The 19,134-nt window shown below is 35.1% G+C and overlaps 1 protein-coding gene and 1 long non-coding RNA gene across 2 annotated transcripts in view; one reads left to right on the forward strand and one right to left on the reverse strand.

Moving 5' to 3' along the window:
- Positions 1-9,092: 9,092 nt before the first annotated feature.
- On the forward strand, positions 9,093-10,120 carry LOC125804782 (uncharacterized). The gene is made up of 2 exons (XR_007440960.1): positions 9,093-9,287; positions 9,834-10,120. It is a non-coding gene; the product is annotated as an uncharacterized LOC125804782 (long non-coding RNA).
- Positions 10,121-12,157: 2,037 nt separating this feature from the next.
- fgfrl1b (fibroblast growth factor receptor like 1b) overlaps positions 12,158-19,134 on the reverse strand; it is a 62,017-nt gene continuing 55,040 nt past the window's right edge. Inside the window, exons 3-6 of the mRNA XM_049484283.1 lie at positions 18,460-18,546; positions 17,467-17,745; positions 16,085-16,438; positions 12,158-15,762 (exon numbers count right to left, since the gene is read on the reverse strand). Of these exons, the coding sequence (XP_049340240.1) occupies positions 15,371-15,762; positions 16,085-16,438; positions 17,467-17,745; positions 18,460-18,546 (1,112 nt within the window). The 3' untranslated portion in view covers positions 12,158-15,370. The remainder of the gene's footprint in view (positions 15,763-16,084; positions 16,439-17,466; positions 17,746-18,459; positions 18,547-19,134) is intronic.

The following is a 19,134-nucleotide window of genomic DNA, read 5'->3' on the forward strand; positions in this document are numbered from 1 at the left end:
CAGTTCCACCAAATATTGATTTCTGAACTCTTAAAACTTTATGAATATGAACTTGTTTTCTTTGCATTATTTGAGGTCTGAAAGCTCTGCATCTTTTATGTTACTTCAGTCATTTCTCATTTTCTGCAAATAAATGCTCTAAATGACAATATTTTTATTATGAATTTGGGAAAATGTTGTCCGTAGTTTATAGAATAAAACAACAATGTTCATTTTACTCAAACATAAACCTATAAATAGCAAAATCAGAGAAACAGCTTCAGAAACCAAAGTGGTCTCTTAATTATTTTTTTCCAGAGCTATATATCTGATCAGCAAGATCAGCAAACAACTACCTAAATAAATAGAGTAACCAATTACATTTACATGGTTACCATTGTGGAAACAATAACAACTTTTAATTTAGTTGTTTTCTCAAAACAATGCAGTTCTATTGTAAGGAGAAACAACAAAAACACACTTTACACTGAACCTACAGGCCTGGGGCCCCCAGAAGACTGGATATGAATTGGATTCATATTTGTAGTTGCGCTTTGTCTGAACTCAGTTCCATGCAATGCGAAAGAGACCAGGCACAGTGCATTTTGCTTCAATTCTTGTTAAAACCACAGTATAACATTTCAGTAAAGATGGTGGTTATAGTGTGGGATGTACCATTGTCAAGTGCTTTTCTCTTTAAGAACATTATTTCCAAAACTGCACTTGCACATCCACTAAACATAAATATAAAAATAAAAAATATATAACTAATATTTGCTATGCACATTTTTAAAGTATTTTTTATTTTATAATTACTACGCAATTTGCACTTTCTTTGATTGTTATGGGATGGTGTTTTTAATGTTTAAATGGCAGTATGTGCAATATATGCAAGCAGTTTTTTGCGCTGTAAAAATACTGATAATGTGTGGGGTAAGTGTTGCTCAGTATTTCTGTAGGCTCTGTACGAGGTTGGGGGGGGGGTATGGGGGGGGTGGTATGTGGTGGTGCAAATGCCTTGAAACAGCCTTGTGAACCTTCACCACTGTTAACTACACTCTGCTGGACCAGTGCATGGTTATAAATAAAAAAGATCACCAGCACCTCAGCAGACTGTGGTATGTGGTAAAAAGAATAGATGATGAGGACGATGAGATGGAAAATCTTTATCTTTCTATCTGCTGCTGTCTGTTGGCGTGAATTGAAACCTGACCACACGCGAACAGGATGAGGTCTACTGCAATGCTATAAACTTCCTGTTCTACCTGAAACAGCAGTGGACAGTGTGAGGTATTTGGTGTGTGTGTGTGTGTGTGTGTGTTAAATAGATATGTTTCTGCAGTATTATTTATCATTGTTCATGTTATTGTTATATTGTTACACTGTTAGAGGCCATACTGTACCTTAAACATATAAGTTATGAGTTAAACATCTAAATATATAACTTATGGATAAGTTATATACAATATATAGTAAATACAGCTCTGAAACCTCAGTTTCTGCATCAGTTTGTCTGATTTTGCTATTTTTAGGCATATTTTTGAGTAAAATTAACATTGTTGTTTTATTTTATAAACTACGCACAACATTTTTTCAACATTTCAAATAAAAATATTTACTTAGAGCCTTTATTTGCAGAAAATGAGAAATGGCTGAAATAGCAACAAAGATGCAGAGCTTTCAGACCTCAAATAATGCAAATAAAACAAGTTCATATTCATAAAAGAGTTAAGAATACAATATTTGGTGGAAAAATCCTGGTTTTTAATCACAGTTTTTATGCATCTTGGCATGTTCTCCTCCACCAGTCTTACACACTGCTTTCATGTAACTTTTTGCCACTCCTGGTGCAAAAATCCAAGCAGTTCATGCTAAAAATCTATTTTATTGCCACATAGTTACAAATCAATAAATTGCTAAATTCATTTATAGATTATATCCATAATATTTATTTTTTCCTTGTAGAAATTGTACAGTATTCACACTTTAAAAACATTATTTTCTTTTCGTAACAAGCAATTAAACTGGGTTTATTTAAATTAATTACAGACTTGAACCCCTGAACCATTCAAAGTCCAGTTGCTTGTTACCACATATGATATTTTTATGATATGATGTACACATATTTTATTCAGTGCAGTGATTTATATTACAATATATTATAATATGACCATTATTTTCTGTACACAGTTTATTTCAGTACACAGTAAATACTGGACTGATATCATAAATCACAAAATTGAGAAATAAGAACTAACTAAAGAAGCTATTAATTATTCCTTTTAAAAAAACGAAACCATTGATGTTAAATGAAAAATTAAAATACATTGATAAATAGATCAGTATTATATTTATTAACTAAAAGTGAGCCACACCTTATTCCACCCCGAGACTGGCCAGACCACTGTAAATAGTCTCTTCTCTTATTTCTTCTGCCTGATTCTGAGCATCTTCTCTCTTTTTCCTGAAATCCACTGCAGAGTACTGGATCTCATCTTCAGGCTGATCCTGCAGAAATAGTTTGATTAATTGTACAATGTTTAAATTAAAATTACTTTTAATCTCATTTTTATAATCATAGAAATATGTTACACGATTTAATTTGATTCAATTAATCTGATTTATTAAGCATGTTGAACTAAAAAACAGCAGTTTAGAGGTTTAAGGTCTTTACCTGTTCAGAGGTTTGTTCATCATCTTGCTCTGTTTGTGCTGATTTACAACACGCTGAGTTTACCACATCTGAACAACAGAACAGAAAACAGAAAATAAAGGATAAAATGAAAATGTACGTTTGCTGAGGAAAAGTCTTGCTTGCCTTTTTGATGTATCATGATTAACTATACACTATTACAATTATTACTATACACTATTATAATGCTTTATAAAAACACCTATTTTATTTTTGTATCATTCATACTCATTTATCGCTCGTATAAATTTATCTTTAAAATACACAGGGACGCAAACAGAAAACAAATTATTATTTAATCAACTAAAATAAACAAATGTATACGATTAAATGATTCTAAATTATTGAAAAAATCTGTTATCAGGTGAACAGAAGACCATGGGTAAAATATAAAACCCGATGTAACATTACAAAATAGAAAAGGAAAAAAAAGATTAATGAAATAAATCAAATCAAATAATTTAAAATGCATGAGAGAAAAATAAAATAGGTAAAAAGGTTTTCAAATAACAAAGAGAATGATACCATTTAATACCAATATGATAAAAATATCAATAAAAGGTCCAGAAAAATACAAAATTTAATTAGATCTATCAAAATAATGACAAAATATATTTTGTTTCCATAAAGAATCATTTTTCTTAGGCCAGTGTGAGCAGGAAGAAACCTCACACATAATGAAGCACCTTCATCTGCTTTTTTAAACCATAAAATGATAATCACCCTCGTATTTCTTTCTGTTTACTCTTCCTTCTGCTGACAGTATAGGAGTGTCTGAATTAGAATATAATGTTTAAAATTTTAAAGAATTTGTATTTCTGATAATACATCCCATTACTACAGTTGAATAGAATCAACATAATTCACTCTCAATTACTGTTGGACAAAAAAAAATCTATTTATTCATTTTTATTAAGATTTTACTTTATATGGAAAGTTTATATAATACAGTAAAATTCTGACACAACAAAAAGCTGCAGGATAAAATCCCAAAGAGTCAAGAATAAAATTAATAAAACACCTACATGATTGCAAAAAGGTGATTTCTTTTTTTTACTTACCTTTTTGTGTGTGTCTGATTTAGAATATAACTAATTTAACTAACTAGTTTATTTTACAATCAAATAGAATCAGTATTATTCTATCATTGCTAAAAGTAAAACAAAATCTTATTTGCTTTTATTACAAGTCAAAATAAATAAATTATATATATATATATATATAGGTCATTTTGGAGTCTTTTCAATACTATAAACTTCTGACACAACATAAGGAATAACTGACAGATTCTCATTATGTCAAAAAAAAAAAAAATCAAAATCAAGGTACAAGATGTCCTTTAATGATGCTGCATTTTTAGTGTAAGAAAATCCACTTACTGTAAATGCGCTGGCCAAGCAGTCTGTACTTCTTAGTACAAATAAAATATATATTTATGATGATGGACATCAGCAGAGCTTCACAGAGGCAGGCGATGATGGGAACGTGGATGTTGGAGTTGGTGCAGTTTCTGGAGTCATCCATTCTTTAAAAATCTAACCGTGTCTGCTCTGAACAAATAAATACAATATATAAAATGAAATGGATGATTCTATTTATAAACAGTAAAAAACCATTACAGGATAAAATGAAGATTCAAGATTAAAACTAATGTGGATTATATAATAGACAAAAAGCATTTTCTTTTTTTTAAATCTTTTTTCGGACATATAAGTTTTTACCCCATAATTTGAAAATGTCAGTAAACTAAGTATAACAAAATATAATGAACCAACCAAAATAAATGATAAAAAAACTGAAATTGTAAAAATAAAACTAACAAGCAAAACAAAAAAAAAAAAAAAAAACACTGGTACAATAAACTGAGGGTTTCATGTATTTTTCTTTCTTTTTTTGTAAAATTAGTATTAATGTAAGGTTTTATCCTGACAGTTTATGAAGTTTAGTTCACTTTTAATTTCATTTTTTTTCTATTTTACTGCCCATGAAAAATGATCACAGTGAGCTTAGATAATAAATAGACCCACGCAAATGTTTTAACCATTTAACTAAGTTTATCACCAATTTTAAACTAAGTTTGACTGTATGTCCATTTGTTTTTTTTTGTAATGTATTGATGAGAAAGCACACTTCTGCTGTTTTTATTTAATCACATTTTTTGTGGATATTTAAACCCATGTAATCATAAGTGTGGAGAAATATTTTAATAATAATAATAATAAGTAATAAATAAGTACATAATATATTCTCTCTAATCTACAAAATAGCATACAATATATGATACAAAATTCATACACTGTTGCATTTTTGCTTTTTATCTGCCCATGTCCTTCAATAATGCTTCAAACAATCGTAAATTTTGTTTTTTTTTAATTGCTTTTCATTTTTATTTTATTTTTTTTTATCACCCTCACCTACACTGAGGAAGAGCCTCACTAACAGTATAGCTGAGCATTTACAATAAACACAGATTGAAATGAGTATTAAATAAATGAAACTGTAAATACACAATCACATGCTGTTTTCTTGGTTAAGGTTAGATCTGATAAGGAGTGATTTAAGAAATTGTGTACTCACCAGTATAGCTGACCAGTGGAGGAACAGTTCGCACACAGGTAATGTCTCGACTGTGATGGCGGTATCTGTCTGTCTGTGTCATCAAACTATAGTGTTCTACCCCTCCCATGTTTCCATGCTGTATAAATACACTCTGTTAAGTGGTTCTCATTCTCTACAAGATGGCTTAGACAGTGTCCAATCTGAAGAACAGATTTCATATATATACTTTAAGGGCCATTTCATGGAATCTGTACCATTTCTGTCCACAGGAAATCACATTTATAAATGTGCACACAAGATAACTTTAAAATACATTTTGTTATTAAACATAGTGTCATGTACATTGAACTAATTGCAAAAGTAAGATATGTAATTAAAAAAATAATAATGATAAAAACTATTTAGCATTAAAAATAGCATTTGTTACCTCTCCCCACTCTTTAACTCCAATCTAATGATTAAAATGCTTTTCCATTGTTGTGTGACTCCAAATCCCATCTATGCTTTAAAAAAGATTTTTGTTCATAATAGGTCCATAATATTTATTCATGTTATATATACATTTATTTATTTTTGTTCCATGGGTTTCACTCATTCCTGTTACCGTAAAACATTACCCCATCTGAAACATTCTTAAAGTCACATCTACAACAGGAAGACAAAAATTAAGTTCCCAAATTTATTTTTCTGTATATTTAATCTTATTATTGTAACTTCACTATTGTAAGTCGCTTTGGACAAAAGCGTCTGCTAAATGTAATTTAATGTAATGTAACTTATTGTAACTTGTTCCTGTTACCTAAATTAATTCTCTATTATTTGTTTATTTTTAAAATACAAATTCTGGGAAAATCACTAAAATGTGCTCAATGTTCTCATGCTATCAGCATAGCTGCCATTTTTGAATTTTTGCAAATTCTATGCTAAAAACTCAGCCCAGTTACTTTCAGTCCTGTTATTCATGACATAAAGAGTAACAGGAATGAGTGCCATTAACAGGAGTCTTTTTTGTCACAAATATCAATTATTTGAACATGTAGACAACCATTTATTTAGAAAAAAACTTTCTTGAGAGAAAATCAAAGAAATTAACACAATTGCTTTTAAATTCTTTTAAAAGCTTTTAAAATGTCACAAGTTTTCTTACCAACTTTAGCTTAGAAATCTTGTAAGAAATTATGTAAAGCTGCTTGAGATTGACCAGTACATGTTTGAATAGTTAAATATATGTGAAATTAGATTTAAAGTTGATAAAAGATTAAAAAAAATAATTACATTTCGAAGAGTTACAACAAATGGCAGCAAATGGCACCCATTTGGTGGAAAGGCCCTTAACTGATATTTTTGTAACAGTAATCTGTTACAGTAATCACCAATAACCAGAGCAATGAAGACAAAACCATACCATAAACGAGAGACAGTCCAGAGTTCATACACGAGAGATCCAATGTCATTGTCCAATGTCAAGGTAATCCAAGAGGCAGTAGTGAAAACACAGTCCAGGTAATACACAAGCAATCCAATATCAGAGGCAAAGGCAATAATCGGCATTGAGAAAACAAAAGCAAGGTCATACACAAGATAAACTGAGACAAGAGATATAGAACGCTTTGTAAAGAGGAGAACCTACAATACGCGGCGTGGGTGTTTGTGTGGAGTGCTCTTTTATAGTGCCAGTAATCAGTATTCGGGGCTTCCTGGAGGAAGCAGGTGAGGTGTCACGTGATCAGGTGAGTGCGTGATGTCAGCGGGTGGTGCATTCTGGGTAATGTAGTTGTTGACCTGAGAACCTCCGTTAGAGCTGAGTGTGGAAGGGACAGAGGAGCTAACAGCACCAGACGTGACAGTAAGTCAATTTTTTCTGTATTTCCACTCACTGCTGCATGTGTTGGTATTAAACTACTGCATTTTACACTATTTTAAGTTGTTTACCAGTGTTAGCTTAGCGGGTTAGCCAATTCACAGATTAAGCTAAACACTTTAGCTGGATTTTCGTGTGCCAAACGTGGCTGCGGTGCTCAGCTAACCCCCGCTAGCATGCTAGCAGCATCAGGCGGTCATCCAGAAGCCAAATCAATGAAAAAAAGTTGTGTTAATTTAAAAAAAAATAACATTTAAAACTGAAAGTTTAAGTGTTAAGCTTGAACTTTGAAAAATACAAAAATGTATAAAAATAATGGTATCAAATGTTTTTTCAGCTCATATATAATTTTCATTTAATTCAGAAAGATTTTAAACAATTTTTGTTTTTAAAATTTTTACTTACTAACATTTTTGTATATTTAAATATTTTTTTAAGTTTCAAATTTTATTTTTTAGGGTTCAAACCTATTTTTCACTTTCAGATCTTAGTTTTCAAGTTACAGAGTTTTGGCCTTAATCTTGCTTGAGGACGTGGCATCATAGGAAAGGGGTTCGGAATTACACCTCCATTTACTGTTTCTTTGGAAACGCCTTTAAAAAGGAAAATTAATACATTTGTAAAGTAATTTAGCTGCACAGGATTTTACACCTCATTTCTCACAGTGGATATTTTAACATGAAATATAAAGGAACGGCATAAAATTTAGATTAAAATATATCATCACGTGCTCAACTTGTGATCTTGGTTTCCGTTTAAATAAAACATTTTAGAAGGATGTAGGCTGCATAGCATTCAGGTTACAGTGCTCCCAGCTAAGGAAAAAAATCCTCTCACTCGGGTACTGGTGGCTGGAATAGCCAGATACACTTTGAAAAGTTTGGCAAGATCAAGATTTGGTTAACACAGTGTTTTAAAAAGCTTATTTCTTTACCTTCTGCTAGAGGATTGCTAGGACTGCTTTTTTAAACCCGCTCCTGCTCCCACCACCACCACAAGTCGCTGGATAACCCTGTCCCATTTCTTACCAGGTGAGTTAAAGATGTCGAAATTGTCCCATCTGTATGTGTGTGCATGGGCGTAGTACGGAGTACGGAGAGGGGCCCATGACAATCCTGATTTTTTTCTCTCATGTTCCTTGTGTACTGGCATAGGGACCCACTGACATTGAGAGTGTACAGGGCCCAGAATGCTCCTCTCTCCCTGGCTCCTCCTTCCTCGTGCTTCTCTCCAGTGTGTTTGTCTTGCTTCCCAGGATAGCCATTGTTTACCCTGCCTGTTGTCTTCCTCGCTTATGCCTTGATTGATCTCTGTGTCCACCCGTTTTCGCTTTCCAGCCGTTTTTGTTTACCACCCATTTTCATTTCCACCGGTTTTTGTTTCCCACCCGTTTTTGTTTGACACCAGTTTTTGTTTTCCACCCGTAGTTCGTTTCCCACCCGTTTTTGTTTCACACCTGTTTTCGTTTCCCACCCGTTTTTGTTTTCCACCATTTTTCATTTTCCGCCCGTTTTCGTTTTCCACCAGTTTTCATTTTCCGCCCGTTTTTATTTTCCACCCGTTTTCATTCTCCGCCTGTTTTCTGTCTTTGCCCGTTTCCCAACCGTTTTCATTTTCCACCTGTTTCCGTTTTGCACCGGTTTTTGTTTTCCACCCGTTTTGCGACCCACTTGGGCTGTGTGTTTATTTTTTCTCCTTTCATCTTTCTTTGAGATCTACTGTTCTGCAAGTTTGTTCATCAACCTTCTGGGCTGGAGAGCTGCTTGTCTGTGTGTGTGTGCAGTTGGTCCATCCTCTGCTTTGTCAGTCGTTTTAAAACAACATTTCTTCAGTTATTCTCAGTGCTGAATTGTTCAAGATTTAAGCATTGATTGCAGCCAGATAAAAAATCTTGTAGTAGAGGTGGATTTAGGCCTGTACACTGGATGAAGGGATTGATTCAGGAATAAAAAAATATCTAAAATTTAATTCAATCAAATGAATGAATATATGTATTGTAACCAAATTGGCTACATAGCCTTATTTATAGAGTTTTTGAGAGTTCTGGCCTCCCGGCCACTAGGGGGGTTTCTAGATTTTTTTGCCTATGCTTTGGCTGCATACAGGAGGTTTAAAGAGAGAGAGAGTTGATGGGTGAACACATTGCACTCTGTACTGCGTCTCCCTGGGAGGAAACCTCATGGTTTCATGCCTTCTGTAAGTACTTTTGTCATTGTGTTAAACTGACTATTGTTGAGGGGTGTGATTACACATGTAAGGAATACAGATTGTGAAGCTTAGTGAGTAGAAGTTCAACATGCTAATGCTAACATGCTGATGTGGAAATGTTTGTTTTATGCATGGGCTAATTTGATTATGCTTAGGTTAACTTGCTAATGCTAACATGCTAAGGCTAACATGCTAATGCTAACATGCTAATGCTAACATGCTTTTGGGGAAATATTTGTTTTATGCATGTGCTAATTTGATTATGCCAATGCTAATTTGCTAATGCTAATATGCTAAGGCTAACTTGCTAATGCTAATATGCTAAGGCTAACTTGCTAATGCTAACTTGCTAATGCTAACATGCTTTTGGGGAAATGTTTGTTTTATGCATGTGCTAATTTGATTATGCTAATGCTAACTTGCTATGGCTAACTTGCTAAGGCTAACAGGGTTGCTTGATTATGCTAGTACTAATAGTGAGGGGCGGTCTGATAGGGCTACTTTTGTTGTAATAATTGGAGTTTGTGTGTGCAGAGGGAGTTTATGTATGTCCACAAATCCCTGTGACTTTGAGACCCCAAGAGCAGTCAAGCCTGAAGCAAGGACTTATCAACCTCTGTCAGCAGACAACCACTAGAAAGACCACCCGCTCTAAACCCTGCTAAGGACTCTGGCTGGACTAGTGGGACTATTTGAATCCATTGACTAATAGACTGTCCATTCTTCAAAGAACGAATTAAGGGACTCCTTTCGTTGTTTATGTCCATAATGGTGTATATGTGGGTTTGGGTGGTTTGGATAAATGGTGTTTCATACTTAAACTAGACTGATCTGGTAAATTTTGTGGGACTGTGAATATCATATATCTTAGTAGCTAAATCACTGGCAGGTCTCACCCCCCTTAGATCTTATGTAAGTTGTTTTTCTGGAAAGTTCTCTAGAGAGAGGTTACAGTATTATTATTATTATTGTTATTATTATTATTGTTATTATTGTTATTGTTATTATTAATAATAACAATAACAATAATAACAATAATAACAATAATAATAACAATAACAATAATAATAATAACAATAATAACAATAATAACAATAATAATAATAATAATCTTTCTGATTGATAAGTTGTTTTTTATTCTGTTTTCTAGATTTCTATTCTTTTTCTATTCATTTTTGGGATTTTTCTACATGTATATTTGGTCACTCCCGCATCACCCGCATATTTTGACGAGTCAACGAGTGCAGACCTCTGCCTGCATTTTCACTGCTGCTTCTTCTTCCTCCGATTAGTCCACTGCTCCCCACAGTGGCGACTAGTGGAAGTGCTAGTTGACTAGTCTATTGAATACCTTGTCTGTAGCTGCGATGCCGTCAGTTCTCCCTGGACAGACCACAGTAAAGTTTGTTTTATTTTTGATAATTGACCTTTCGGCGCAAATAACTTGTGAAAGGAGGATGATGTCCAGCAGATATATACATATTTAGAACAGTGCGTTCATAGAGAGTGACCCACACCATTATTTTAATGTTAATACCAAAAAAACTGAGAGCAATTTTATGCAGTGAAAATAAAATACATGTAATTCTAGACCACCTCTACATCTGTACACACTCATTTATTCACCTCAAAATCACTTCAGTGCATAAAAAATACCTAGTAATGTTCCAACATATGAATAGATGCCTTCAGGAAAGAAAAAAAAAACACCAGTAGCTCCATATCCTTGACCATTGACCTTCATATAGACATCCAAATAATGGGATGTTTAATTTGAGTCTTGGGGAAAATTCCACACCCCTTAATATTATGTAAAATGCGTTTAACTGAACTTTAACATTAACAGTTTAATTGAATAGCATTTCAGCAACTGTGTATGACACAGCTAGGTGTCAGCAAACACACACAACCTTTATTTACAATACAAGCCTAGTCTATTGTATATTGGATTAATTTTAATATATTTTACAAATCAATAGAATTTAAACCATATCACACAGAAAACTAAAAACAAGTGTTAATGGCACAGCTAGGTGGCAGAAAACATGCACACCTTTTAAAAGTCTATTGATTTTTTAAATATGTCAAATTTAATACTTTTTAAATTGTATTGTATTTTTTTTTACTTGTTTATTGTTGTTTAATGTTTAAAGCTTAAAGGATTTATACATTTTACTCAGGGTCAAATGTGGGGGTATGATCCAATATAGCTATTTATGTTAGAAATTATTCCAAGGATGCAAGGATTGCTTGATGCATGGGCACCAGTATGTCTGTTTTGTGCATTGCTATCTGTTTTTTTCTATTTTTTATGCCTTATAACTAAAAGCATAGTTCAAGTTCAATGTCTTAAAACAATGACCACTAGATGGAGCCCTAGATGAAGGATAAATTCCCTGTAACACTCTGTGCTCTGACCAAGCTCTATCAGTAGGGTGATATTGTATGGGCTGTTTTAGTGAGTGCTTTCATTGTATAACAGATGAATAAACGTTATTTATTCCGCAGGTGGTTTGCTCACCTGTCACCCAGCTCAGTGAAAGTGGTGGATTTATCCTCCTCTACCGTCTCCTCCTGGGAAAAGTGCAGAAACAGCTACATGGACCAAGGCCCCATCACTGTAACCCTACCCCAGTATCAATAACCAACAAATCCCACTGCGACCATTGCTCCCATTCCCCCCTCAGCCTAAAAGAGACACTCAGTTTTCTCACTGCATTCCACCGCCTGTTGAACTAATACAGTGCTAAGCACTAAGTCAACACGGAGCTCGAGGGCGGCCAAATTCTAATTCTCAGAACAAATACACAAACCTCATCAACTGTTTTAGAGTCAGACAGTGAAGCCACAGCAGAGGAGAAATACAAAATCACTTGTTTATTACAAAAATATTATTATTATTATAACACTTACATCAGCACCAAAATGAAATCGCAGCATGCATGCAGCAGTACTTGCATTTAAGGCCTTTGAAGGGATCTCCAACTTTGCTTATATATCTTTTTCTATTATAAAAAACAAGGTAATCATACTGCTAATGTGTAATTTATTCAATAGAAAAGTATCTGATACAAAATACACTTTGCAAATATTGCAAGTAAATGAACTGCACTGCTGTACAATCTGAAACTCCAGACCGGATACACTGTAGCAATACTGCAGTTAATAGGGTGACGAGTCAAAATACATACTGGAAAATAGATTAGCATAATAATAGTAAAAATTCTAACAAATATACCAAATATAGCCCTTTGATTCCGCTTCAGCTTCTTCATCCAGACATGACTGATCCATCCTGGGTAAAGTCTTCACAAAATAATCACAGTAAAAAAGGGAATTCCACTGATCTTTAAAATGTTTTAAATGGTTAATACATAAACACAGTCATTAGAGGTCAGCACTGTTTAAAAGTAGTGGTGACAGCAGGAGATGCTTAAAATGTGTTTAAGAGAGTTTAAATGTAAATGGTTTAACTAATATCTGACATAATGTCTTCTGAAGTGTGTGTTCTTTATGAAGCTCTAAAGCTGACATAAGTATTGAATTAGCATTTTTGTAAATTAGAAATAAATTCACCTGATTTCTAAATGAATTTGAAATATTTAATAGGGGGATTTATAAAATTGTATTTTTTTGTGTGTTTTTAATTTTTAGGTTTTGAAAATTTGGTCGATGTTAAAAAAATACATTTACAAAACTTCATAAAGAGCCATAAATATGAAATTTGATTTGATCCAAAACATCAAGTAGATAGATTTGAATTGATGTATCTAACATATCACAGGAACAGGCTGAGTGTGGGCTACTGATGGTCACATAAAAGATATATTTAAAAAATTGCATATTATTTTTACACAAAAAACTTGTCATTTTGCAATTTTTAAAAGCCAAATCTGCTAGTTGATATTTATATTGCTTCAGAATTTGATTATTAATGGTCCAATAGAAATGCTCCAAAATTACATGGAATAGAATCCTTTTAAAATTACTACTCTTGGGGTGTGATGAGACACTCATCTCACGAGATTAAACATGATGTTGGGTTTAAAGGAACTAGATGTTTTTTTTTTCATTTCAAAGGTGAAATATATATATATATATAATCATCTTGTAGTGGATGTCAATCGATTTTTACACTATAAAATATAAAGGATTTATCATATGCAGTAAAATACAGAACAGTATGCAAGTACTGCACCCGGATGTACCACAAAGCACAACAACAACTTCCTTTTTGTATGATTTCACATGGCAACCCATGACCAAATCTCTGCAGACCAAACTGCTCTGAATTAATCTGTTTACATTCTATTCTAATATTACATACATTTTAACAATCAGTTGAATTCCTTTTTTAAAAAAAGAAAGAAAGAAAAAAAAAACACCACAGTATGTGTTGATAATAGATCAATATTAAAGTTAAGAACATGTTGTAAACATCTGCATCCTCATATCTGCATCATCATACTCACTTACTCTTATAATACAAAACATATACAGCATTGTTATTATAGCTGTTATATGGCAATATATACACAATATGAACAAAAGTACTGGGCCATGTTCACATTATACATACCTATAGTATCTTTTATCTTTCATCACACATCACATCCCATTCTAAATCAGAATCTGAACCGCCATTCACTCATTCACTACAAAGCAGACCGCAGGGCTAGATGCTGGATATACCTGTGGCAATGGAACTGAATCAAATGCCTGACATTAATGATTAAGAGATGCATCCCAAAACTTTTTTCTTTGCAGTGTATATCATCACACAAATCTCTATTTGGGAGTTCTAACTTTTTTGACATGTTTTGACAACATTTTGAATATGGCTTTTGTTCTACAATGAATGAGCCAATAGAAATGCTGCCAAATGACATAAATGAATAACAAATAAAATATTTTTGTTGCAATTTTCTAATGCCGGTTCTAGCAAATATGGCAAATATAGCAGCTTCCATGCTTCTACACCCATTATCCATGCTCTGCTTATCATATTGGAAAGTTTATAGTTCTATAATTACAGACTGTAGTCCTGTACAGTATCTGTTTCTCTGTATACTTTATTATTATCCTCCTTTTACCCTGCTCTTAAATAATTATCACATGACGGGACTACTTTTTGCTGTTTTTAAGAAAGGGAAAAAAATTGAAACTGTTCTCATTTCTAATGATATATGTACTACAGGCAGATTATATTTGTCCAGTATCATTTATTTTACTTTAATCCTGGATTTATGGAGATATTTGGAGTGCATTGTTAGTATTATGACATTCTGGATCATTTAGTTCTGTTACAATCTGATGAAAGTGTATTCTTGATATATTTTGTCATATCGCCAAGAGCATTGTTATCGCAAAAAAATGCCATATAATATTTTAATATTATTTTAGGGCCCTCACTCCAACAGTGACAGTGAGACAGTGTGTTTAAAAACTCCAGCAGCACTGCTGTATCTGATCCACTGACCCATACCACCACAACACACACTAACACCTCATACACCACCATGCCAATGCAGTCACTGCATTGTTAGTTCTGAGAATATTATGACTCATAACCCCAATGACAATAGCTGCTCTCTGGTGGTCTCTCCTTTGGGGTCCTGGCCTTTAAAGAACAGGGTGAAAGATACTGCAGGACTACAGTCTGTATTTATAGAGCTAAAAAAAATCCTAAAATGGGGGTACAAGCAACGGCTATGTTTGATTGGTGAATACAGACTTATTATATATATTCTAATTAATTTGTATTGGATTATGGATTCTACATCATTTCAACACAAAACATATTTTCCGTCTATATCAAATACACACATCACTCTTCCCACCCTGAGAATTTCTAAAATATGACCAAAACAGGTTCATCAAAGTACATCACAAACGCTTCACTGGGTCACTCCTCCATTCAACAGTCTCATCACCGCTCATGGGTCGCATAGTTCAAACTCAGCTTCAGCTGACCTACAGCATGTTGGCGTTCCAAAACAAAGGCCCCATCACCCACGCAGGGCGGGGCAGCAGCATCGGCTCAGTGAGGAAGGTTAGCACGGGTCAGCCGGTCAGCACTGGTAGTGGAAATGCTGGTGCACTTTTCCGTCCACGAGTGCGTGCGAGTGTGTGTGGGTGTGGGTGTGTGTGTGCATGTCCGTATACACTTTAGAATAAACCTTCGGGGGGGCGCCGAGGGCCGGAGCTCCCATCCCAATAAACCTCTGGACTGGGAAGTCCGGGCTGGTGCTGCTGGGTGAGCTGGTATCCTTGTCTGGGGTGTGGTGGTCCCGGTGGGGTGCTGGTCGGGGTGGGAGGGCACCCTGTCTGAGGCGACTGTGGCAAAGCCAGAGCACGATGGTGCCCATCATGAGGAGAGCAGCCGCTGGAATGCCGATGATCAGCGGCCAGGGAAGACCTGAGCTCAGATGGGCGGGAGATACCGACTTCTCCACCTGAGGATCTATACACATACAGAGAAACAGAGTTATTACAGGATCCACAATTAAATGATTATCTTCCAATGGAAGTCAATGTAAAAAGTGTTTATTTTAGGTCCATGGTTTATCTGCTCCCGGGAGTCATTTTCTATTGCCGATATTTCTCTACTGGCACTAGACAAGCTGTGTACATGTATAAACCTGCACATATGTGTCAGTAATGGGTTCACAAACATTTGGACATTATAGACTAGGCTTAATCACTGTCTTGGAAGCTTCAAGTGCACGGGGGTTAAACTGCTCTAGGTTGTATATATTTAGAGTTGGGGGTTGTATTTCACCCACCTGGAAGTACAGAGAGGTAGGCACTGCGGAAGCTGTAGCCCATGGTATTTGCCCCAAGGCAGATGTACATCCCCGCATCTTCATCACGGGCCTTCACGATGGCCAGCTTGTTGAGGTAGGACCCATCGGGCCTGGACCACACCTCTCCTGTGGGCAGCACCATGAAATGCTGACCCCCGACCTCCAGCGTGGAGTTATAGCGGCTCTCGGTGCCCGGTTCCACACGCTTCAGCCACTGTATCACAGGCTTCACGTCACTGTGGACTTTACACTGGAACGACGCCGTGCCTCCAAACTCAACCGTGGTGTTGACCGGGTGTGTGCCCGTTAGAATGGGCTTAGAGTTGGTGCGCTCTGTTACACAATCATTAAAAAGCAGAAAAAGCAGCCTTCATTTAAGACATTTTCAATGACATCACAAGATTGGAGTAAATTATGGACCTCTAAAATCATGCAACTGTAATTATAACCATAATGGAGTACCAGTCAAGAGCATGGAAACGCCTTCTCATTTAATGTTTTTTGTATTTATTTATTTTTTCCTATAGTCAATGGCTTCTAAATTCATAAAAAAACGAAATATACTTTGAAGAATTCAGGTGGTTCTTATCTGTAACTCAAATGAATTTATCCTGTGCAACAGAGGTAACTCTATGGTCTTCCTTTCCAGGGGTGGTCCTGATGAGAGCCAGTTTCATCATAATGTTTTTCATGGTCTTTGTGACTGCACTTAAGGATACTTTCAAAGTTCGTAACTTTTCGTATAGAATGACCTTCATTTCTATTTTTTTCTTTACTTAGTTGAGTAGTTCTTGCCATAATATAGCTAAGAACATTACAAACTCTACCTCTTCACAACACAGCTGATGCTCTCAAACCCATTAAGAGGCAAGACATTCAAGTAATTAACTCTTGACAAGTTCAGCACAGCTGTTAACTGAAAGACATTTGCAGGTGACTCTACCTTATGAAGCTTATAAAACTGAAAATCCAGCCAAGATGTGCAAAACTGTCATCTAAGTAAGAATCTAAAATATAAAACATATTCTGGTTTGTTTGACACTTTTTTTGTTGGCCAAATAATTCTGTATGTTTTTTTCTTTCAAAAATAATGAAAACCCACTGAATTTAAGGTGTGCCCAAACTTTTGACTGATACTTTACATGGACATTCATAAGTAATTCTCTTTTGCAACCACTGCTTCTGACAATAAAGTTTTTACTATTTGTTGTTACTATTTACTATGTCACAAGTTACTTTTCACAGATTAGTAAAATTAAAAAGTTTTTTTTTTATATATTTTGCATCACTAAAAAGTCACAGGTTACTAGCATTCCATGCTAACTCTCTGTAAACAGTTATTAACAGACACCTGAACTCACCTATAACATCCACCCTGTAGGTGTAGTTGATGAATCCGGCAGTGTTGGACACGCGGCAGGTGTAGCGGCCGCTGTCCTGCGGCTGCAGGTTCTTCAGGGTGAGCGTCCACTGCTGCCGTTTTCCCCGGGTGGGGTCGGACATCTGCACCTGGTCCTTCCACCATGTGATCCCCGGGTCAGGAGAACCATTAGCTGAACATTTCAGCCGCACAGAGCTGCCCACCGGCTGCTCCCGAAACCGCCTGCGCATCTTCTCCGGCCTGCTGAAACGGGGCTTCGCTGTGAACACAGTTTCAAACAGATTAGTATAGTTCAATACAGTGTACACTATCGGTTAAACATTTTAGAACATCTCCATTCTGTTCATTTTGCTCATTTTGTCTGTAGTACAGCAGCATTAGAACAGAGTAACAAGTAACTGCACACTCTACTGCAGCATTTACACACGTACACACAGCACATTCACACTTTCATCATAATAACAAGAAAAATACACAGAAACACAGAAAACTCTTAAAAACTATTAAAATTATTATAATTTTTTTAGAAATTGCACATAAAGCCAGAGAGTGTTGAGTACTGGTATAGGACATTTGGCTGACCCACATGGCAACACCTTTAGGTCAGATTAACATTGGACTGAGTCTCAATTTCAGCAGTGAAGAGAAGAATTAGAGATCTGACAGGTGAGGTGCAGTAATAAAGTCATTGCTAAGATGACGAAATTAAAAAAGCAGCTTGTCTGGGTCATACAGTACTGCTACTGACCTACTAAAAATAGGGGTGTTCTAAAGCTTTTGATCAGCAGAATATTTCAGTATAATTCAGTGCTAAATGCTGTTTAACTACAACAGTTATCAAGAGTATCAGAAACAACAGGACTTTCTGCTGATTGTAAAAATGCATTAAATGTTTAGAGAGAGAGAGAGAGAGAGGGAGAGAGAGAGAAAGAGATAAAAGGTTTAAGTATCAATGTGTGTAGTGGTGTTTTACCCCATGGCTGCCCTGTTGGATCCTGCAGGGCCGGTTCTGCAGTCGGTTCTAGTGAAGGAGGCTTGTGTTCAGGCACTGTAGCATCATCTGAAACACACAGAGCAGAACGATCTGACTGTTAGACTGTTTTAAAGCAGTGTTTTATTGCTGTAATACTTTATGTAACACCACAGTGCAAAAGCACCGCAAGGCTTGTCTACTCCCTGTAGAGATGTAATGGCCATAGACTATGACTCTCTGGAGCAGATAAACATGAATAACATGAAACAATTGATACCATGCCTGAAGCCACGCATGGGCTAGAAGGGTGTAAATTTCTGGAATAATGATGGAGCTTCATCCAATACTAGCTATCTGTCTGTCTGTCTATTTCTAGTCTTATTGTATTGGCAGATAAGTGTGAACAGTCAGTTATTCAATATAATAATTCAAGAAGTAACATTTTTTAGATTATCACTAAATAATTCTTATGAACAAGCAAAAATCCATATCTGCCAAATTAATAAGACACTTTTATTAAAAAAAAAAAAACTAAAAAACAAAGACAAATACATTTGAATAATGATGAATAATCTTATAAAATTCTGATAACTATGCAAACGTTTGCCATTCCAGATTTTTAAATTAGATTTAAGAGGCTTTAACTTGCCAACATTTTTAGTTTCTGTAGTAAAA

Source organism: Astyanax mexicanus, chromosome 10 (genome assembly GCF_023375975.1).
Source record: "Astyanax mexicanus isolate ESR-SI-001 chromosome 10, AstMex3_surface, whole genome shotgun sequence".
Lineage (NCBI taxonomy): Eukaryota > Metazoa > Chordata > Actinopteri > Characiformes > Acestrorhamphidae > Astyanax > Astyanax mexicanus.